This window comes from Notechis scutatus, chromosome 4, assembly GCF_049901735.1.
Source record: "Notechis scutatus isolate UNSWTSFEM ecotype Mainland chromosome 4, rNotScu1.2, whole genome shotgun sequence".
Taxonomy (NCBI): Eukaryota; Metazoa; Chordata; class Lepidosauria; order Squamata; family Elapidae; genus Notechis; species Notechis scutatus.
In genome coordinates this window covers 160,126,222-160,150,182 of record NC_142012.1, presented here as the reverse complement: position 1 = coordinate 160,150,182, position 23,961 = coordinate 160,126,222, and the positions used below count along the sequence as shown (strand labels likewise).

Genomic DNA, 23,961 nt, shown 5'->3' with positions numbered 1-23,961 from the left:
CCACCTTTCAGAAGACGTGCTCTAAACAGTTTATGTGTAAGATGTATGTGTGCACCTACACTGTCATGAACATAAATCCAAATTCTCCCAACACCTAGCAGCAGACTCTTCTCCACGAATATGGACTAGCTGCTGGTCACTCAGTGTTAGTCCAATTATACAAAGAGCTTGTTCGTTGTTCCATTTAAAGTCAGCAAGCTTCTTGGCATCGTCCTCATTATCTGGATCCTAAGTATTTATATCCGGTGGATCTTGAACTGCATTCCATAAACCTTCTCTACGCAGAAGTAGACTGCACTTCATAGACCGGGAAAGATATTTTGTTCCATCCAACCGGGTTATCAGTGATAGACTTCTTGATGAGTCTTGTGCCATCTTTACCAGGATAGTAACCCACAATTAAACAGTAAACAGCTGTCTGTATACAGTACTGTGCATTCACACCAACTCTCAGTTATCTGAGCCAGGTATGGCCTGGGCCCATAACCAGTGTTGAGATAATTCCCCATTAGGAGAATGAGCGCACACAGGGAGACGTAGTGAGAGTGGTGAAGAATAACACACAAACAGCACACAGCTACACTGTATAGTAAAACCCAACTGTTAGGTGACTTACATTCCTAACACCTCATCTTCATCTTTCTTAGATGGGTTGAAAGTCAACTCCCTTTATTCCCCTTTACATCCCCAAACCACAGCCATTTTGGCTTGGAATGATGGGCGCTGAGCTTGAATATACTGTATCGGGTAGTCACCAGAAATAAGAAATCTGCCTCTAAAACGTCTTCAAGCTGATCCTAGCACTTGGTAGACGGACACAGCTTCCTCAGGCAAAAGATGTAGAAAAGCAACAGAGGGATGTCGGGGGGGGAAGAGAGTTGCATCAGCTACCACATAGTTTCCAGAAACATGTGGATGCTCTTCCTGGCAGCACTTTGCTTTTTAAACAGACAATGCCAGACTACACCCTTAAAAAAAAAAGTCAATATGGGGGGGAAAAAATCCTAGCCTGCCAACTTGGCTTTCTCTTATCTCACAGCAGGTCTTGTTGCCCAGAAAAGCAAAAATGTTAATAAAAAAAAGTTGCCCTGCTAATAAATTAAAAAAAAAGTTGCCCTCTTAGTGCTCAGAAATATTTTCTAGCTGGAAGGGAAAGTGCCCATTTCTACTTAATTTCAGACAATAAAATATTGTGTGTTCCAATATATCGGCTGATATACAATTACAGTATATTAGTCAGTAGTGGGATTCAATTTTTTTTCCTACCAATTCTGTGGGTGTGGCTTGGTGGGCATGGCAGGGGAAGGATACTATAAAATCTCCATTCCCTCCCAATCCCACTAACCTGCTTTCCAGCTCCGTTCTCCTGTGCAGGGCAACCAAAGAAGACCCAGCCAATCAGTTGGGACTTGGGAGGCAGAGAATAGATGGGGGTGGGGCCAGTCAGAGGTGGGATTTGCCGGTTCTCGGAACTACTCAAAATTTCTGCTACCGGTTCTCCAGAACTGGTCAGAACCTGCTTAATACCACCTCTGGTATTGGTGCTTTGTTAAAGTGGAAATGTGGAATGAAATATGTTGAATGCATTTAAATAAATGCATTGTTTGCAGAATGCCCAATAACGGAATGACATTTCAGAGGTATCTTAAGGTGCCTCCAGGTTTCACCCCTTTCTGAAATATGTCCAGAATCTCTATTCATACCAGAAGACCACGAGTTGAGTAGAAATTCATCCCAATCTGAGAGGAAACCACATTCATGAAACCAGGCAGGGCCTTGGCCATGCCCACGGACACAAACAGGGCCACAGACATGGACATAAAAAGTCAACAGAGAGCTCTTCTGAAGAAGTTACAGTTCTACCACCTGTCCCAAAGGTGCTTTTCAAAAGGCAACTGGACTTCCTTGGGTTGGTTTCCTTGAAAACATTTCACTTCTCAGATCTGAAGAAAAACTGAACTAAAAAACTGAAGGTGAACTGAAGTTTCTTGGATGAGAAGCGAAACATTTTCAAGGGAGAAAAAAATCAAGACAGTCCAGCTGCCTTTTGAAAAGCACCTTTGGGACAACCATGACCTGGAGGATGGAGAATCTCCAGAGACAGTTCTACCACCTGTTCAAACCCTAAGTCAACTGATTCTAAATTCTAAACATTAATCAGAAACTGCTTTTCCTGGTGCATTTGCCTGAATCCTGCCTCAGTATTTAAAAGGGCATAAGCTTTTCTCAGTATCCTATAGGGATAATCCCAAAAGGTGCGTTTTCTGAAAGGTAACTGGACTTCCTTGGTTTTTTTCTTTAAAAAATATTTCGCTTCCCATCCAAGAAGAGAAGTTGTTTCCAAGAAAGTCAAGTTGTTGTTTTTTTGGAAAAAGTTCCTCTGGGACAACCATGACCTTGATGATACCAGTTGTATACATCGATGACAATGTCATTCATTTTTTTCCCTTTTATATTGACCCATATGAATTCAAAGGGGCTTTCATTCTTGGTTTTGTGCATTTCAATACAGATGTAGTGAGCTCATACATATAATGCAACTCCACCTTCTGTTTTGTTAGGTCCGTTTCTTTTGACTAGTTTGTTCAACAGTTTATCCTTCCATCAGTACATTCAACTTGTAAATTTTATCTTACCAAGTTTCAGTAATGGAATCTATATCATACTTGCTGTCCTGTACTAACACTTCAAGTTCACCTTGGTGGTTCCACAAACTTTGAGCATTTGGGGAACAACCAAAGTGAACTTGAAGTCCACTTGAAGTCCACTTGTCCACAAGGGCAAGTATGATATAATTTTCATTACTGAAACTTGGTGGGAAGAAACTCATGACTGGATTGTATTTTTTAGAATAGAATAGAATACTTTATTGGCCAAGTGTGATTGGACACACAAGGAATTTGTCTTGGTGTAAATACTCTCAGTATACATAAGAAAAGATACATTCATTAAGAATCAAGAATCATAACGTACAACACTTAATGATAGTCATAGGGTACAATCAGCAATCAAATCATACTAGGAAACAGTCAATATAAACCATAAGGATACAAGCGATAAAGTTAGTGATACAGTCACAAGTGGGAGGGGATGGGTTATAAGGAGGAATGAGAAGGTTAATAGTAATAGTAGTGCAGGCTTTGTAATAGATGAACAGTGTTGAGGGAATTATTTGTTTAGCAGAGTGATGGCTTTCGGGAAAAAATGTCCTTGTGTCTAGTTGTTCTGGTGTGCAATGCTCTATAGTGTCGTTTAGAGGGTAGGAGTTGAAACAGTTGAAACAGGGTGTGAGGGATCTGTAAATATTTTCACAGCCCTTTGATGGAAGGATACAAACTGTTCAAAAGAAACAAAAGAAATGAAGTTGCCTTACATGTAAAAGATCACTACATCTCTACAGAAATGCACAAAACCAAGAATGAAAGCCTCCTAGAATGCATATGGGTCAATATAAAGGGGTAGGGGGAAATGACATTGCCATAGGTGTATACTACCAGAATGGGACAACTTGCCACAGCCAACTCACTGTGGCCAACTCATTGAAGTTGAAGTCCTCCAGGCTTAAAGTTGCCAAGGTGGGAGACCCCTGTATAGAGTCTTCTGCTTGACCAGAGGGTTGGCCTAGAAGTCGTCCAAGATCCCAACTCTGTTATTCAGTTCTGTTCTGATTGAGAATCTTCATGGATTGAAGGAGTCATATTCTGACTATGTGTGTATAAGGCAAAAAGTTTCAATTCTGTGTGTTTCTTTTCTCTATTCTGTGTGAGAGAGATCTTAGCTTGTGCCAGCTACACTCACACTAATGCCATCTGGATCCCTGGGGGGAAAAATCCTCTAAGTCAGGGGTCCCCAACCACTAGTCCCTGGACCAGTACCGGTCCATGGATCATTTTTTACCAGGCCGCAAAGCTTGGGCGCCGCCATCTTGTTTCGACGGCGCTTCCGGGTTTTCGGTTGCTTCTGGGTTTTTGGCTGGAAAGTGCTTCCGGGTTTTCAGTTGGAAAGCGGCGTTTGGGTGCTCGCGCCTTAGTTTCGTCGAAGAGCGGGGGGCGGCTTCGAATGAAGAGCCGTCCCGATGGCAGTGGAGTCTCGCGTTACTCAAGTACCGGTCCGTGGAAGAATAAATAATCGTGAAACCGGTCCCTGGTTCAAAAAAGGTTGGGGGCCACTGCTCTAAGTGACACAAAGAAATTCCTTGGTAAAAGCAGGGTTTAATTCTCCTTTTTATTTTTTTGCCTTCTTCTAGTGACAAGGTTCCTGTAGAGCTGATACTAATATTACTTAGTGGAAATTTTTTCTGGTCACCCAGTTTGTTGACTTAGGAGCCTTCCAGATATTCTTAGCATCCAAATTCTGGGAACAGATGGATGTATCTGCTGGTCAACATCAGGAAGAGCACAGGTTAACCCACTGAAGATATATGGAACAGAACAAACCATTCCAAAGCTCTGTGTGTACACATATAAACAACTATGACGCAATGAAGAAGCGCACAATGGGATCACTAGCAGCAAATGTAAACTGCAACATAACGATTTCTCAAATTGGCAAAGCCACAAGTAAAGTGCCCCAGCCCTGAAGAATTATCTCCCAACTGGCCTGGGCCCTAATGGGGGCATCATGTCATTCTGGAGGTAGTTAATGAACTAAGATAAGACAGCACCTCCTTCTCCTGGGCATCCTGCTCCCTTCTTTAGTCATCTTTGTCCATTTTAAACCAGGTTTAGCATTACTATTTATTATTTTAATGTTTTATATTGTCATTTTTATTGATTGTAATTCACCTAGAGTCACCAATATGGGCAGCATATAAGTTTAAATTAATAAATAAGTAAAGTGTGTCCATTATTTCTATTACAAAATTGACATAGATACTGAATGTTATTCCTGGACCCTCTAAATTTTGGAATAATCAAATATATATAAGTTTAAATAATCGAATACACACACACACACAATTATTTACAACTAAGAAGGACCAGGGGTGACATGATAGCAGTATTAAGGGGCATGAATAAGTGCACAATCGTGCCTCCTGTCCCTGTCCTATTGTCCCCATTTAATCGTACCTATTTTCTGTATTCTTACTCATGTTTATACTTGTATCTATTATTTTGTAAACGATGGACAAATCAAATAAATAAATAAATAAATAAAATAAGTATTCCAGTGTTTGAGGGGCAGCGACAAAGAAGAAAAGGGAGTCAGGCTATTCTCCAAAGCACCTGAGGGCAGGACAAGAACAAATGGGGGGAAACTAATCAAGGAGAGAAGCAACCTAGAATTTAAGAGAAATTTCCTCACAGTGAGAACAATTAACCTGTGGAACTGCTTGCCTTCAGAAGTTGTGGGTGCTCCATCACTGGAGGTTTTTAAAAAGAGACCAGACCAGGGTCTACCGGGTCAATACAAACTATGCAAGACAAATGTCCTAGGGAAGTCCACATACAATTCACCAGAAGATGTGTCCGAGACATGATATATAGAACCTCAAGAGATAAAACAATAACATACAAAGAGAAAGAAATTGTGATCCTTAAACAGATACCGAGGAGAATAAGGAAACAAAGGTGTGATTATAAATTTCTCACAGCATATTTAAATCAAAAAAGAATTACATTTAAATGGCTTATTCCAGAAGGGATGCTAGTGTCGTGGAAAGAGAGGAAAATCAAAATAGACACTATGGAAAAAGCTCAGGATTTTTACGAACGGATGGTGGGCCCACAGGAGCAAAGCAGTAGGGAGGAATTGGACATAAATTCCCAAGAAGAATACAGTGGACACAAAAATAGAACTGGAACGGTAGGGAACCAAGAGAACACTTATCCACAACAAAAGACAGAAGGAACCACATTAACACAAGCGCAAGAAGAGAGAGGAATTGTTACACAACAAAGAGCGAAACAAAACTAAATAGATGGGAGAAGAAAAAAAATTACTATCAATAAATATAAACGGTTTAAACTCGACAAATAAAAGAAAAAGGATATTATCTAAATTAATTAAACAAAATGCAGATATAACATGCCTACAAGAAACCCATACAAAGAAGAAGGATGAAAAATACTTAGAATGCCCGAAATTAGGAAAGTTATTTACCACACCAGCGGATGAGGAGAAAAAGAAGGGAATCGCAGTATATGTGAAAGAGGATTTGAAATCAGAGCTAATATGATCGGACTTGGAAGGAAGGACTCTGGGTTTGCAGATCTGGATCAATGATATTCCAATTCTTTTAGTAGTAATTTATGCCCCAAATGGAGATCAAAAAGAGTTTTTTAATCACCTATATAGAAAATTGGTTGAATTGCAAAAAAGAAACATTTGTATTGTAGGAGATTTCAACTCCATTGCTGATTTCCAAAAAGATCACAGTAATGGCGGAAAGAATAAAAAGGGGAAGAGAGAGCTCCATAAGATCTGTAGGGAAATGATGAAAGAGCTAAATCTGACAGATATATGGAGAAGACTACATCCTGAAAAAAGACAATTCACATTCTATTCAAATCCCCACCAAACTTGGACACGTATCGACATGGCATGGATGAACGGGGAAATAGCAAACGAGACAAAAGAAGTGGAAATCTTGCCTAATGAATGGGCAGACCATAACCCAATACAGGTAATATGGAAGGGCAGGGCAAAACCAAAGAAAAGATGGACTTTAAATACTCAATTAATAAGAGAGAAAGAATACTTTAATAAATTAAAGGAGGAACTAATTTTTTTTATAAAAGAAAACGATAACGGAGAAACCACGAAACAAAATATTTGGGATACGATGAAGGCGGTAATAAGAGGCATAACAATCTCTTATAACGCCAAGAGAAACAAGGAAAAACATTCCGAACAAAACAAATTACAACAAAGAATTAAGGAGCTAGAAACCCTACTACAAAATACCCCAAAAGAATCCAAACTGCAAAATCAGATAAGAATAGCCAAACACAAACTGAATTTAATTGAACAAGAGAAAATGACCATACATTTGAATTTGACTAGACAAACCTATTTTGAACACGCCAACAAGCCAGGAAGATGGTTATCTTATAAATTAAAAAAAAAGAAAGAGAAGAGATTGATATATCAGTTAATAGACAGTAAGGGTGATACATACCAGGAAATAGAACAGAAAAAAGAAATCACTCATAAATACTTTGAAGATCTATATAAAAAAGAAGATGTTAGTGAAGATAGAATAAGGAATTATTTAGATGAAATGAAGGACAAGGCAATTGGGGAAGAAATGGTTGATCTATTAAATAAAGACATTACTGAATCGGAATTGAAATCAGCAATAGAGAACCAGAAAAATAATAAAACCCTGGGCCCAGACGGGATCCCAGGGGAGCTGTACAAGGCAATAGTAGATCAAATTGGACCACTTATGGTGGAAGTCTTCAATGATGTTTTACTGGCAGCCAGGATGCCGGATTCATGGAGGGGGGCATTGATTTCGCTGATCCCGAAGGAGGATACAGATCCCAGATATATAAATAACTACAGGCCGATTTCGCTCTTAAATACTGATTACAAAATATTCGCACTTATTATAGCAAACAGATTAAAAAGAATGTTAAACTCATATATACATGAAGACCAAAACGGATTTCTCCCAACCAGGCAAATAAAGAACAATTTAAGAATAGTATTAGACGTACTAGAATTTTACGAAGCCCACCCCGAGAAACAAGTAGCACTTATGTTCCTAGATGCAGAGAAGGCTTTCGATAATCTAAATTGGCAATTTTTAATCCAAAAAATTTATAATTTGAATTTGGGCACCAAATTTGAAAATATTATAACAACCATATATGACACACAACAAGCTAATATAATAGTAAATGGGGAATGTACCCGCCCAATAAAGATAGAAAAAGGAGTGAGACAGGGGTGCCCACTCTCTCCCCTGCTCTTCATACTAGCATTAGAGACATTATTAATGTGAATTAGGTGGAATTCGGATATAAAGGGATTAACGGTTAAGAAAGAGGAATATAAATTGCAAGCATTTGCGGACGATATGATTTTCTTTATTGAAGAACCAAAAGACAGGGGACCAAAATTGATGAGTGAATTAGAGAAATTCGGAGCAGTAGCAGGACTCAAAATAAATAGAAAAAAAACCAAATTAATGACTAAAAACCTAACAGAAAAACAGAAAATAGAACTAGAAGAAATAATGCACATACAAGTGACAAAGAAAGTGAAATACTTAGGAATCTGGTTAACACCACACTGTAAGAAACTTAAAGAAAACAATTATGATAAATTGATACACCAGGTAAAGAAAGATTTAGAATCATGGGGGAAACTTCAAATTTCACTACTAGGTCAAATCGCCACTATCAAAATGAACATTCTCCCCAAATTCTTGTACTTATTCCAAACGATCCCAATTAAATTGCATAATTTTTTTTTTTTAAGAACTCAATAGAATAACCCTGAAATTTATTTGGCAAGGGAAAAAACCCAGAATAAATGTAAAAGCAATGCAGAATATGAAGAGCAGGGGAGGATTAGCATTTCCAAATTGGGAGTTATATCATATGGCCACCTCGTTAGTTTGGCTGAAGGATTGGGTGAATCTAACCAACAAAAGAATACTATTTCTAGAAGGCCATGATTTACAAAGGGGGTGGCACGCTTTTTTATGGGATGTAGGGAAAACCAGTCAAAAATATTTCCATAGACATTTAATCAGAGACGCACTACTAACGAATTGGAGGAAAATACAGAAAAAACATTATACAAAAGTACCAGTATGGATTTCAACAATGGAGGCAATGATTCACCCAAACAATCTGGAGATTACCAAAATGATTAAATACAAAGACTTATTGGACCCACAAGGAAATTTGAAACCGAGGCAGGAACTTCAGGAGCAAGGACAAAAAATTGATCAATGGGTTTACCTTCAGATTCAAAGCAGATACAAACAAGGCAAAAAAGAATTCGGAATTAACAATAAACTGCAACAATTAGATAAACTTTTATTAGGATCAAATAAAAAAAACATAACCAAATTTTATAATTACTTATTAGAAACAGAATTAGAAGAAGAAATCGTAAAAGGAAATATGATCGCTTGGAGTAAGAACGTAGGGCGCAGTATCACATTAGCGGAATGGGAGAAAGTTTGGGGCAGAAATAATAAGATTACTAAATCGGCAGCATACAAGGAAAATCTTTATAAAATGTTTTATAGATGGCATCTCCCCCCATCGAGATTAGCGAAAATGCACCCTAACATGAGTCCGTATTGCTGGAAGTGTAGGAAAAAAGAAGGAACCTTTTTCCATATGTGGTGGTCTTGTGCAGAAACCCAAAAGTACTGGAAGAAAATCAAAACTTGGTTGGAAGAAATTACAAAAGAGCAGATCAAATACAAACCAGAGTCCTTCCTCCTAGGGATTTTTGATAAGCAAATTTCTAAAAAAGCTAAATATACACATTTTAACAGCGGCCAGATTAGCCTTCGCTCAATACTGGAAACAACATCAAACCCCATCAGAAGAAATGATTATTGAAAAAATTTCAAAATGTGCAGAAATGGACAAATTGACTTTGGCACTAAAAAACAAAGACACTTCACTATATTATGATAGCTGGAATTGTTGGTATAATTGGATTGACCAAAGATAAATTATATACCATAAGGCATAAGAGAAAAGTATCAACCTATAATAATGAAGTAGCGATATAAGTAAAGAACAGGTGTGGGTATATGACATAAATTAAGGTTATGAAAAAAAAGAAGACCTTGCAAACTGTAAAAATAAAAATGCTTTTAACCTGGTAACCTCTTTTTTTTTTTTTTCCTTTTCTTCCTTTTTTCAAAATTCTTTTCTCTCCCCCTTTTCCTCTTTCCTTTCCTTTCCTTTCTTTTGCTTATTTATTTAAAAAAAGTTTTTATTGGTTTTAACAACAAACAAAAACACATACAACATAAGACATAACATAAAACCATCATTATTCTTCATATATTTACAGGCAGTGTATCGGTTGGTTTACCACTCCTTTTTGTGCATCCATTTCATAACCATCATAGTAATTATATTACATAATAACTCATATTATCAATCAACAATTGTATATCCTAATATCATTATTAAACAATCATTTAACTGATTTTAGTAATTCATACTTTAACGAGATAACTATAATTTAATTAACTTATTTTATAACAGATCATAAAATCATACCAAGTCTATCTTAATAAAATATTCTAAAAATGTTATCAAGGCCAAGAAGAGAGAAAAAAAAGTATATATTCGTTATTTCCTAGGTTTCTGAATATTCTATTGTTATATTGCATTATCTAACCATTGGTAAAAAAGATCCCAAATTTCATAAAATTGTTTTGGCGGAGCCACGTCGCCGCGCCACAGCTGTAATTTCGGGGCTCCGAAGTTACAGCTGATATCTTCGCCCCTGGTCGGTCCAACGGACCTAAACCATCCCGTAGAGACGGTGATAGTAAGGGGCGCATTCTGTCAATCACAGGGACACCGCAAGTCCCTGGTGGATCCAGGAGAAGCCCTTTTACCATCGGCGGAGAGGCAGCCATTAAGCTACTGAAGCAGGGACAGCTCCGGAAGGAAGAGAAGAAAGAAAGAGAAAGTGTATCGGCTGGTGAGATTTTTTATTTATTTATTTGGGATTTAAGGACACTCTAGAAGAAGAAGAAACCTGTAAGATTTTTGACAGAACTTGATAAGATGGACTTAGTGGCGATTTTTTAGGAGATGTCAAAATGAGGCTTGGCTTTTTACTTTTTTTTTCCAGTGAACTTCTATTGTGATTAGTAATTGTAACCAGACTGGTTTTTCCTTTTATAATTACCTATTTTTTCTTTTTTTTTTCTCCTTTTTGACTGTTTATATTTTTAATAGAGGCTCCCTTTAGTATTTTTTTCTTTTTTAAATATATACACATATATACACATATTTTCTTTTTCTATTGGGCTTTTTTTTTTTCGGGAAGAAGGGGGAGTGGAGTAGAGAAACTTAGTAACTCTGTAACACTGCCAACTAGAGGCTTGAAAATACTTTACTTGAAGTTGAGAGAACTGTGAGAAACTCTTTCCCAAGGACACTGAGTTGATAAGATAGAGGGAGGAACTCTGGAGAATGTTTTCACAGGTGTCTCTTTGGGATTTCTACAATCAACTGAATATTTGAAGCTTGGCTTTGAAACTTGTGGAGAAGCCATAATAAGAGCCTTGGACGTTTAAATAAAATGCAGTGTGCTCCTTGCTTTACTTGTTGTTAGCTTTTATCCCTCCTCCTCAACCCTATAGCATTTCGTAATATTTGTACACTTTTGCTTATCACTATTATTATTATTTTTCATTTATTCTTTTTCTAAAGGGAAAGCCTCAGAATATTTTTTCTTTTTTCCTTTTCTTTTTCTTTTTGGGGGGGGGACTTTTGCTTTTTTCACCTTTATATATATATATTCTTTTTTTATGGCTATGTTTTATTTTCTTGAGATCTTGCAATTGGATTAAAATGTGAAGAACCTGAAGAATTTTTCTTTTTTCCCTTTTATTATTATTATTTTCTAATATTATTGGGTTTTATTCTCCTTCTGACTATCGCAACTGAGGATTAAGGTCTAGAAGAACCTGAAGAAACCTTTCTTTTTTCCTTGAAACCTTTTTCTTTTTTTAAATTTTGGGCTTTTTATTTTTTACTGGTTTTTCTTTTTCACATTTTTCCTTTCCCTAATTGGATTACAATTGCCACCCTGCCAACTGGATTAAAAGGGTGGGAAGATTCTGAGTTATTCAAATGAGTAAGAAAATTCTACCTTCTGGTACCTCAACTTCTGCTCCTGCCTCCCCATCAACTGGAGGACAACTTTCAACAATGGCGAAGCAAGATAAAGCACAAATGGATCTAACGACGGTTATACAAGGAATTCAAGAACTTAAAATGAGTATTGAACAAAGGACGGGAGTATCGAACAAAAAATTGAAAACATCCAACAAATGATGGTGAAATATGATGAGAGACTGCAAAAATGGAAGAGAAAGACAATCAAAGAGATGAGAAACTGCAAAAATGGAAGAGAAAGACAATCAAAGAGATGAGAAAATTGGAAATATTGATGACAGAGTGACAACGCTTGAACAAAACAAGAATGAGATGTTGAAGTGGAAGATGGACAGATCAGAATATTACCTCAGATTTCAAAATATAGAGGAAGAAAAAGGACAAGATCTTGTTGCAGTAATGATAGAAATCTTGGCTGAAGCTCTGGAAATAACAGAGGAAAAGATGATGGATGGAATAGATGAGATATACCGAGTTTTTACAAGATATGCGTCGAGGAATAAGCTACCAAGAGAAGTTCATGTCAGATTTACCAAAAAATCTATTAAAACACAGATATTACAAGCGGCAAGAAAGAAGGCATTGAAATATAGAGATAAAGAGATTGTGGTTTTAAAACAAGTACCCAGAAAAGTTAGAGAGATGAGAAGAGAATATCGATTCTTGACTAAAATATTATTGGAAAAGGAGGTGAATTACAGATGGTTGATTCCAGAAGGATTAATGGTTACATGGAAAGAACAGAGATACAGAATTGGCTCAATTGACGAAGCAGAAACGTTTTATAATGAATTCTTCAAAAAAAGAGAAATAGAGATAGAAAAAGATTACTCCAACTGAATTTCAAGAGGACCAAATAGAGATGGGAAAAGTAGAAGGTGCAGTAGGTGGACGAGTGGAGACTAAAGAACAACGTGAAGTAAGATCAACGAGAGCTGTTAGACCTAAATATAAATCATAACTATGGAGGGAAAAAAATTGATTTCTTTGAATATAAATGGACTGAATTCAGCTACTAAAAGAAGGAAAACCTTTCATAAAATAGAGAAATTAAAATTTGACATAATTTGCTTACAAGAAGTACACATTAAAAAACAACATCAACAATTATTGGTGCGACCAAAAATAGGGAAAATTTTTACTTCTTTGACTCACTGTAAGAAAAGAGGAGTGGTTTTGTATATTACAGAAACTATCCCAGCAAAACTGATTTACAAGGATGAAGATGGAAGAGTATTAATGGTTGAAATAGTGGACAACAATACAAAAATACTCCTGGTTGCAATGTACGCTCCGAATGATAAACAAAAAGATTTTATAAAAATTACACATGAAAATAATTGAATTGGACTATGCTAATATATTTATAATGGGAGATTTTAATGGAATTGTAGACAATGAACTGGACTATACAGCAAAAATAACATGACAAAATAGGAAGACCCTCCCTAAATCCTTTTTTGAAATGATAGAGGAACTAAATTTAAAAGATATATGGAGGGAAAGAAATACTAAAACTCAACAATATACTTTCTATTCGAATAGACATTCATCATGGTCCAGAATAGATATGATTTGGACGTCAACAGAATTATTATCTAATATTCAAGAAATAAATATTGAAACAAGTACATGGGCAGACCATAATCCAATGACAATTAAATGGAAAGGACAAAAAAGAAGATCTAGATGGACATTAAATAATACTATTTTAAAGGAAAAAGACTTTACACAATGGATGGAAAAAGAACTGGCCTTCTTCTTTAATGAAAACAGAAAAGAAGATACTTCAATACAGAACGTTTGGGACACAATGAAGGCATATGCAAGAGGATTGATAATGGATTATACAAAGAAAAAGAATATTAGGAAGAGGCAAATGATTAAAACTTTAGAAGATGACTATAAAAAATTGGAAAAAGAATTACAGAGAACGCATACAGAAAAAAGATATTAAATTTAAAATGGACATAATCAAACATAAAATGGATCAAACAGAGAAAGAAGAATTGGCGCAAAAAATCAGAAGCGCTAAACAGAACTACTTTGAGGATGCAAACAGGCCAGGTAGATAGTTAGCATACAAACTGAGAAAAGAGAAAGAATCAAGGAAAATACTACAGTTAATGGACGAACAAGGTCAAGTTTGTCATGGTAATAAGGAGAAAAAGAGAATTATTCGAGACTTTTATGCACAATTATATAAGCAGGAGGATTTTGATGAGGGAAAATCAAACAGTATCTACAAAATGCTAACCTACCTAAGATACCTGATGAAACTGGGAAAATGTTAGAAAATCCTATAACAATGATGGAATTAACTGAAGCACTCAATAGGCAGAATAACGGAAAGCACCAGGACCAGATGGTTTCCCGGCAGAATTTTATAAAACATTACAAGAATCGTTGAGTATTTCATTGTTAGAAATTATGAATGAAGCTATGATAAATAAGAAAATACCTAAAACATGGTCAGAAGCTTATATTACGCTTATCCCAAAAGAAGGGCTGACCCATTACAAATTAAGAACTATAGACCTATTTCTTTATTGAATGCAGATTATAAAATATTTGCTTCAATTTTGGCAGAAAGGCTTAAAAAATACCTAAATAATTTTATCCATCCTGATCAGAATGGATTTCTACCAAAGAGACAAATTAAAGACAACATGAGAGTAATTTTGGACACTTTGGAATACTATGAGGCACACCCTGGAAAACAAATGGCTTTGATATTCTTAGATGCCCAAAAGGCATTTGATAACGTGAATTGGAGATTTATGTTATTATTATTAGAACAGATGGGCTTTGCTAGAAAATTTATTCAATCAATAGAAGCCATATCTTCTTCTTCTTTTTCTTCAGCGTTTGTCTCGCGCTCTGGCGAGGTCCGCTAATGTCCTTGAGTACTGCTTCCACGCCTCTCTGTCTGCCACGTATGTCGGGTCTGCCTTCGCGATCTCTAGATCGGCCTTGATCGTGTCCATCCAGCGTTGCTTAGGTCTACCACGCGGTCTCGTTCCTCCGACAATCACCTTCATCGCAGATTTGATGATGGATTCTTCCTTGGCGCGACTCACATGGCCGAACCATCGTAGCCGGGACTGCCTTATGACCGTGGGGATGGGCACGGCGTTGAACCGTCTGCGCACTTCTTCATTCCTGACGCGATCGAGTAGGGTGAGGCCTACCGACCATCGGAGCATTCGCATCTCCATTGTCTGGAGTCTGCTTTCGACTTCTTTGGTCGTCGGCCAGCACTCTGCGCCGTATATGGCCACGGGCGCACCACAGAGTTATAGATTTTTGCCTTCAGGCGCATCGGCATCTTCTTGTCACAGAGGACGCCCGTGACGGACTTCCATTTGCCCCACGCTGCGTTGATCCTGGCTGCCACCTCAGTTTGTAGTAGGCCTTCTTCCCCAAGAGTAGTTCCCAGGTACTTGAAGGTGGAGGCGCGCGGTAGCTCCTGCCCGTTCACGTGGATGGAGCCTGTCGTTTCGTTGTCAGTGGTCAGGTATTCGGACTTCTTTAGGTTCAACCGGAGCCCGAACTGCTCGAGGCGGTCGTGCCACTGTTGGACTAGGTGCTCAAGTTCAGCCTTGCGCAGGTTGGCCAGGAACACATCATCGGCGTGAGAGCAGCGTCCATGGGGCGGGCGTGTGCAGGTCGTGGTGTAATTGTGTCCATCACCAGAATGAACAGCAGTGGTGAGAGAGCAGAGCCCTGGTGTACGCCGACGGTGATATTGAACTCCTCTGATATCCCAGCTGCCGCTTTTACACGGCTTTTGTGACATCTGTATAGGAGTTGGACCCATTGTACGAGTAGCTCGGGCACGCCGTGATCTCGTAGTGCGTACCAGATGAGATCGTGCGGGACTCGGTCGAAGGCCTTTTCCAAGTCCAAGAAGGCGGTGTGGAGCGGGATTTTCTTCTCTCTGTGAGCCTCCATCAGCATCCGCACACCGAAGATGGCATCGGTGGTGCCGCAGTTCTTGATGAATCCGGCCTGGTTGACGCTGATGTCGACGATGTCCCGAATGCGCTTATCGAGGACGCGTTCAAGATCTTCATAGTGTGTGACAGTAACCTGACCGGTCTGTAGTTGGAGCAGTCCGCTGGGCTGCCCTTTCCCTTCCAGATCGGAACAGTGGTGCTGCGGTACCAGTCGTAGAAGCCATATATTACAAGCAAACAGCAAAAGTGATGATAGACGGAGAATTTACAGACCCTATCAATATTAAAAAAGGCACAAAACAAGGATGTCCATTATCCCCTTTGTTATTTGTATTGACTTTGGAAGTGTTAAATAGAAATATTAGAGAGGATACAAATATAAAAGGAATGAAAGTTAAAAAGGAGGAATTTAAATTGCAAGTCTTTGCGGACGACTTGGTCTTTATTTTGGAAGATCCTCTAGAGACAGCTTTAAAATTACTGGAAAAGATAGAGACGTATGGTGAGATGGCTGGCTTGAAAATAAATAAAGACAAAACAAAGATTCTGACAAAAAATTTGTTATTAAGGCAAAGACAAGAGTTGGCAGACCTATTGAAAATTCAAGTTACGAATAAAGTTAAATACTTGGGGATATTTTTGACGTCAAGATGTATTACACTGAAATAGAATAACTATATTAAACTTAAACAGCAGATAGCATCTGACTTGAAAAAATGGGAAAACCTACAATTATCTTTGATAGGTAGAATTTCAACAATCAAAATGAATATTTTACCCAGAATTTTATATTTGTTTCAAACAATACCAATTAAATTAGGTAAGGATTATTTTGAAGAATTAAATAAAATTGTGTTGAAGTATATATGGCAAGGTAAGAAGCGAGAATAAAATTAAAACTTTTACAGGATGCTAGAATTAGAGGAGGATTTGGCCTTCCTAATTGGGAGTTGTATTATCAAGCTGCAAACTTAATGTGGGCTAAAGAATGGATAACGTTAAGAAAGTCTAGATTACTGGCATTGGAAGGACATGACTTATTATTGGGTTGGCATGCTTTTTTATGGTATAAGGGAACTAAATCGCAGGGTTATTTCAGAAGGCACTATATACGGGAATCGTTATGGTTGAATTGGGAGAAAATTAAGAAACAATGTTATCTGAAAATACCAGTTTGGTTATCAACTATCGAAGCTTTTTCCTATCCTATAATTTATAAGAAGGAACAAACAGTTAGATATGGGGAAATATTGGATGAAAAGGGTGAACTTAAAACAATGCAAAAGTTAGAAGAACAAGATATAAAGATGAATTGGTTTTCATATGCGCAAATACACTCAAGGTATCTTAAAGATTCTAAAACAGAAGGATTTTATGATAAATTGACTGATTTAGATAGGATTTTGACTGGTTCCGATGAAAAAGTGATTAAAAAACTATATAGTTATTTGTTGGAAATTAAATTAGAGGAAGAACAAGTCAAAGAAACAATGATTGTTTGGGGGAAGAACTTTGGATATGGGATTGATTTAGAGAAATGGCAAAAATTGTGGTCTCAAAATTATAAAATGACAATGTCAGTAGCATATAAAGAAAATTTGTATAAGATGTTTTACAGGTGGCATTTCCCCCCGACAAGAATAGCAAGAATGTTCAAGCACAAATCTGAAAAGTGCTGGAAATGTCATCAGATCCCTGGCTCATATTACCATATGTGGTGGACTTGTGAGGAGGCCAGGAAATACTGGACTAGAATTCGCATATGGTTGGAAGAAATGACAAAAGAACATATAAATTTGAAACCAGAGATTTTTCTATTGGGAATCTTACCTGATACTTTTAATAAAAACTTAAAGTACTTGATTGTAAATGTGTTAACAGCGGCTAGGATCGTATTTGCTAAAAATTGGAAAAGTGAGAAAATACCATTAGAGGAAGAAATTATTAAGAAAATATTGAATTGTGCTGAAATGAGTAGATTGACATTTGAAATTAGAGAGCAAGAAGATAAACAATTTTATGAAATCCTTTCTTTTGCTTATTTGTGTATGTATTGTTGTTTGGTTTTAATTGTAAAAATTAATAAACTATATTTTAAAAAAAAGAGACCAGACAGCCACTTGTTTGAGATGGTATAGGGTCTCCTGCTTGAGTAGGAGGTTGGACTCACTAGAAGACATCGAAAGTCCCTTCCAGTTCTATTCTGATTGATTGATTGATTGATTGATAACTAAACAGGCAATGTGAAAGTGTCTAGGGGCAGCGAACTGGAGGGCACCATAGTAAGAAAGGCCAGCATGCTGCAGAATCTCTATGCCTTGGGAACACGAGCTGAGTTCCATCATCTAAATGAAGATTCTACTGCTGTAAAAGATGGAATAGGAATATTGTACTTTAGAGAATAAGGGTTCAATCAGTCAAGTTGATATTTGACCAGAAAATTGATAAAGAATGTTTCAGTTCTAAAGTTTAAGCAATTAAGCCTTGAGGTCATCTTTTTGATAGGAAAATTCTATGTACATCTATTCAAATATAAACCCTAAATCCCTGTTAAACTCAGGGGTGGGCTGCTGGGGGTTTGCAGGGGTTCAGGAGAGCCCCTAGCTAACATTCTGCACAGTTTGGAGAACCCCCAAATCCCACTCCTGGTTGGCCCCGCCCACCCTGCCCCTCCCCTCCCAGGAATCCCCACACAGCCCCACGCAGCCCATTTTGGATGCAGGTAAGCGCAGGGCATGTGCAGAGGCTCCGGAAGGGTGAGAAACAGGCCTCCCAGAAGTTCGGGAAGGCCGGAAATGGGCCTGTTTCTGGCTTCCAGAGAGCCCCCGGAGTCCCAGGAGTCTGTTTTCACCCTCCCAGAGGCTCAAAGAAAGTCTCCTGAGCCAGGGAGGGCAAAAACTCCCCTCCCCCCGCCATGGTGCAGGAGGCCAACTAGGCCACGCCCACCATGGCCATGCTCACCCAGCATCCAAGCAGAGAACTCCTTGCTAAAATGTTTGAAGCCCGCCCCTGGTTAAGGTCCTGTATCCAAAAGTCATATTAATAGGATAGCCTGGTAAACCAACATGCTAAGCAGGGGTGGGATTCTACCAGTTCGCACCTATGCGCTAGAACCGGTTGTTAACATTCTAAGCAGTTCGGAGAACCGGTTGTTAGAAGAAATTACTGGCCTAATCCTGTAAGAAAGGCAGGAAGGAAACATTCTGGTGTTGCTTACAGAAACTGCCTCTCTGTTGACCCTTATGACATTCTTGGTAGGACTAGACTTCCTGTCTCAGGAATGTCTCTGGAGTTTTTCCCCCCTCCTTTGCTGGTACTCTGCTTGTGTGGAGTGACCATTCAAAGTTACAATGGCACTGAAAAAAGTGACTTATGACCATTTTTCACACTTACAACTGTTGCAGCATCCCCACAGTCACAAGAGACCAGACGAGGAGATGCATGCCTCGATGTAAGTGATGTTGAGTTGGCCACGCCCAGCCAGTCACATTACCACTAACCCACACCCACCAACTAAGCCACGCCCACAGAACTGGTTGTTAAAAAATTGAATCCCACCCCTGATGCTAAGACAATAAAACATAGAAACATAGGCCTGGAAGAGACCCTGGTAGTCTAACCTTCTGCTCAAGGTAGGAGACCTTATATCATCTCGGTCAAATTTTTGAAAATGTCCAGTGATGAAATACCCAAAACTCCAGGATGCAAGCTATTCCCATTGATTAATTGTTCTCACTGCCAGAAAATTCTCCCTCTAGGTTGGATCTCTCCTTAGCAAGCTTCTACCCATTACTGTTTTTCCTCTGGTGCTTTGGAGAACAAGCAACCCCACTCTGCTTTGTAACAGCCCCTCAAGTACCTAGAAGACATTTACTGGGTTCCCACAATATGTTTGCATTAAAATATTAGCCAGACCCATTTTAGCTTACTAAAATCCCAATTTTGTTGCCAGAAAATATTAGTCAGTAAATAGTATTAAAAGCTTTCTGCTTTTAAGTGGTTTTCAAGGGCGGTTCCATGGCTCAACTGTGCTCTTAACCAGCTCACATTATTGGGTGGGGGGGCAAAAAAATAACAATTGTTATTTAAAAGCTGCTGCAAGGCAGCTCCAGCACAACTCTGGAGCACAACTCTTGCCATCACTGGCAAGAATATGGCAAGACCATGAATCCAAGCCCTCTTCTGCACTACAGGTATTTTCAAAGCTGACTGGAGTTCCCAAGTTAAAAGCAGTGATACCACAAGGGCTGGTGAATCAAATATAGATGGAGACCCCTCATGGACAAGAAACAATGGTTGGAAACTAATCAAAGAGAGAAGCAACCTGGAATTAAGGAGAAATTTCCTAATAGTGAAGACAATTAATCAGTGGAACAGCTTTCCTTCAGAAATCATGGGCGCTCCATCACTTCTACACAGTCACTTATCTGAAATGGTATAGGTTCTCCTGCTTGAGCAGGGGGCTGGACTAGATGACCTCCAAGATCCCTTCCAGCTCTGTTCTATAACTATTTCTATGTGGACTTGGGCAGTGTTTATCTCCCGGTTGCAACTGATTATATTCCATTTGCTGGATCTCTGCCCCAGAGGCTGACTTCTGCAGGAATATCACCTTTAATAAAAGCCAATTCTCCATCCCTGATTTAAAAATAAAAAAAGAACAACCTCATTTTTCCTTCCTTAGAATATTTTAAAACACCAAGATGAAAAAGAGGAGAAAAATCATTGTAGTTCTGATGAAACCAGCAATTCCATCATATTTTTTTACACCTGTTTAATCCTGTTATGGACCTAATTATCTCCTCAAGCTGGGCAACAGAGAAGGAAAAGTTGCAAACCTTGGAAACTATGAAGTTCCATTCTTTCTCCCTTTGAAACCTGCCTATTATCAATCTGGAAAATATTCTTGAACCGACCCAAAGTGCCATACAGTCAGAACTGTATGTTCTGACCCTGACATTATAAAGTAACAAATTGCATGCTAAACTGCAAGTGAATAAACTTAGTATTTTTTTTAAAAAAAGCAAATGCTTAAATAAACCCTAAAGGATGTTCACACTGACATATTTCAGTTCAGTATGACCCAAGCTCATGAAAGACTTTTGTCTATATTTTGTTTACTTTAAGCACTCTGAATTCCATTAGGAGGACATACCCCACCAGTTATATTAAAGCTCTTTCTCCCCTTCACACATTCATCAGATTTCAGAAGGAGCTTCACTTACCTGGATATGGAAGTCTTCATTCTGCTACTCCTCGGCATTGGACTTTGCCAAGCCGCTCGAGACAAATTGGACAGAAATGATCCAGAAGTTGTCGATGCTGTGGCTGGAGCAATAACAGCTCTTAATGAAGACAGAAGTCATGGAAATAAGTTGGCCCTAGATGCCATCCTTCATGCCTACAGAATAGTAAGTAAATTTGTTAACAACATCTAAAGGCTAATTAGTGAGAATTTCATAATTGGGGAATGCACCATCAGCGCCTTCCTCCCAACATTGAATGGTGGTCATCTGATTTAATATTTAATTTAACAGAAAGAAAGAAAAATAGTACATGCGGGCAAATAGTTATCTTTTCTGTATTCAGTTCTTTTGACTTGGGATTTTTCTCTTTTGCAATCTCATTCCCCCATCCTAAGATTTGCTAAAAGGAGCCCCATTGCTATTCCAATGAACATTTAGTGACAGTAAGTGGACCTTCCCAACATAATCCAAAAATATTGAACTTCAGCTCAATAAAATTAATTCCACAAGCAGTGAGGGAATTTGCCTTCCAACCAAGCGTTTTAATTTCAAAAACTTTATTTTGGGAGCGGGAGAATTCTTCCCTATTTCCAAACAATCTTTATGAGCCTGGCACTTTTGAAGTAGATTGGATTTCCATCCCTGGAACTGAGAGAATTATTGGAGCTGCAGTCCCGAATTTTGGAGGGCACGATCTTCCTTCCCAATTTTGCTGCTCTGCCCTACAAACGTAATACGATGCAACCTTTTGGTGCGTGCGTTCCATTTAACATCGCCTATCTTGGGATTTCCATGAATTTAATTCGTGGAATGAATTGGCAATGCTGGAATCGATCCAAGGGAGCCGTTTGGATTCCAAGGGTCAGAGGTGTGCCTGAGACAGATTGTGGGTATGCACACATGCCCTGTTGGCAGCCTCCCTAAGTCAGTTGGGTGTATTCCAGGGATCACACTGCAATAGAGAATGGGCCTGCATAATCCAAGGAAACACCTTTTACCCTCTCTGAATCCAAAATGCTTCCCTCTACAAAGCCATTATAGATAGTCCACAACTTAAGATCCTTAATTGGGACTAGAATTTATCTTGCTAAAGAAGGTGGTTTTCATGAGCTGATTTTACTACCTTTTTTTTGGCACGGTTGTTAAGTGAATCGATGCAGTTGTGTGAATCATGCAGTCGTTAAGTGAATCCAGCTTACCCCATTGATTTTGATTGACAGAAGCTGGCTGGGAAGGTCATAAATAATGACCCTCAAGATGCCGGACCATCATAAATACATGCTGGTTGCCAAGTGCTCAAATTTCAATCATGTGACCATGATGGTGCTGTGTCGGTCATAAGTGTGAGGACGGTCATTTTTCCCCCAAAAACTGCTGTAATTTTGCACAGTTGCCAAACGGTTGTAAATTGAGGACTACCTGTATTGATACAACTTCAACTATTTCTCTGAGGTTCTTTGGACCATTACATGCTCAAGAAACATATAGAATAGAATAGAATAGAATAGAATAGAACAGAATAGAATAGAATAGAATAGAATAGAATAGAGTAGAGTAGAGCAGAGCAGAGCAGAGCAGAGCAGAGCAGAGCAGAGCAGAGCAGAGCAGAATAGAATAGAATAGAATAGAATAGAATAGAATAGAATAGAATAGAATAGAATAGAATAGAATAGAATAGAACAGAATAGAATAGAATAGAATAGAATAGTTGGGAGGGACCTTGGAGGTCTTCTAGTCCAACCCCCTGCTTAGGCAGGAAACCCTACACCACTTCAGACAAATGGATATCCAACATCTTTTTAAAAACTTCCACTGTTGGAACATTTACAACTTCTGGAGACAAGTTGTTCCATTGATTAATTGTTCTCACTGTCAAGAAATTTCTCCTTAGTTCTAAGTTGCTTCTCTCCTTGATTAGTTTCCACCCATTGCTGAACATTGGCAAGATTTTTTTTTAATTACTAGGCCATGAGCCACCCGGGTGGGTTGGCCACCAAAATAAGAATGCAGCTTTGGGATAAATTATGCTGTTTATGTTTTCAATCACTGGTTGTGTTTCACTTTATTCTAAAGTTGTTGTTTTATTCTGTGTTGTTTTTAACTGTTAGTCACCCAAATCATGTATTCAAGCCTATCAATTTATTAATTACATGAATGAAACTGCAATGGCACTCATTTAAGTAATCTTTTCAGGCAGATCCTAGGAAAAAATTCCTTATCAACTATCACGTAAGAGAAACCGTGTGTCCAATTGCTGTGGATAAGCCTTGGCAAAAGTGTGAACTTTTAAGGACCTCAAAAGCAGTAAGTATGCATTCTTCCTCCTTTGAAGTGGCAGAAAAGAGTTTAGGGGGGACAGCAAGAAGAAAGAGAAAGCCTGCCAGGATCACCATATGCAACCAGGCAAAAAGAACCTTAATATAACAGATAACAAATAATCAGAGTTGGAAGGGACCTTGTAGGGACCATCTAGTCCAACCCCCTGCCCAAGTGGGAGACCCTACACCATTTCTGACAAATGGCAGTCCAATCTCTTCTTGAAAGTCTCAAGAAGAGACACTTGAGGAGAAACTGTTATGGGTATAATAGAATAACAGAGTTGGAAGGGACCGTGAAGGTCTTCTAGCCCAGGGGTCTCCAATCTTTTGGACCTCAGGGACCACCAAACTCATAATTTTAAATCCTGTGGACCAGAGACCCTGGGAAAATCCCCCAAAAAGTCTGCAGGAAAATTCCCCACCCCGTTTTCCTACCGATCGATCATTCTTTATTTGGGATCGTAGGATACCATTTCCAGATCTGTTCTCAGGGGGAGAGAAAGAGAGAGAAACTTTTGGCTTCATGAAAGGAGAGCAGCAGAAGCAGCAGAAGTCTTTCATTCTCTCCCCCAAACTCCGCCAGAAATGAGTCTTT

The 23,961-nt window shown here is 38.5% G+C and overlaps 1 protein-coding gene across 1 annotated transcript in view; it reads left to right on the top strand.

Annotated features, from left to right (window-relative positions):
* The window catches only part of LOC113422709 (kininogen-1-like), a 64,653-nt gene that overhangs the window by 23,542 nt on the left and 17,150 nt on the right, over positions 1-23,961 (top strand). The window contains exons 3-4 of the mRNA XM_026683828.2: positions 21,005-21,213; positions 23,242-23,352. Of these exons, the coding sequence (XP_026539613.1) occupies positions 21,034-21,213; positions 23,242-23,352 (291 nt within the window). The 5' untranslated portion in view covers positions 21,005-21,033. The remainder of the gene's footprint in view (positions 1-21,004; positions 21,214-23,241; positions 23,353-23,961) is intronic.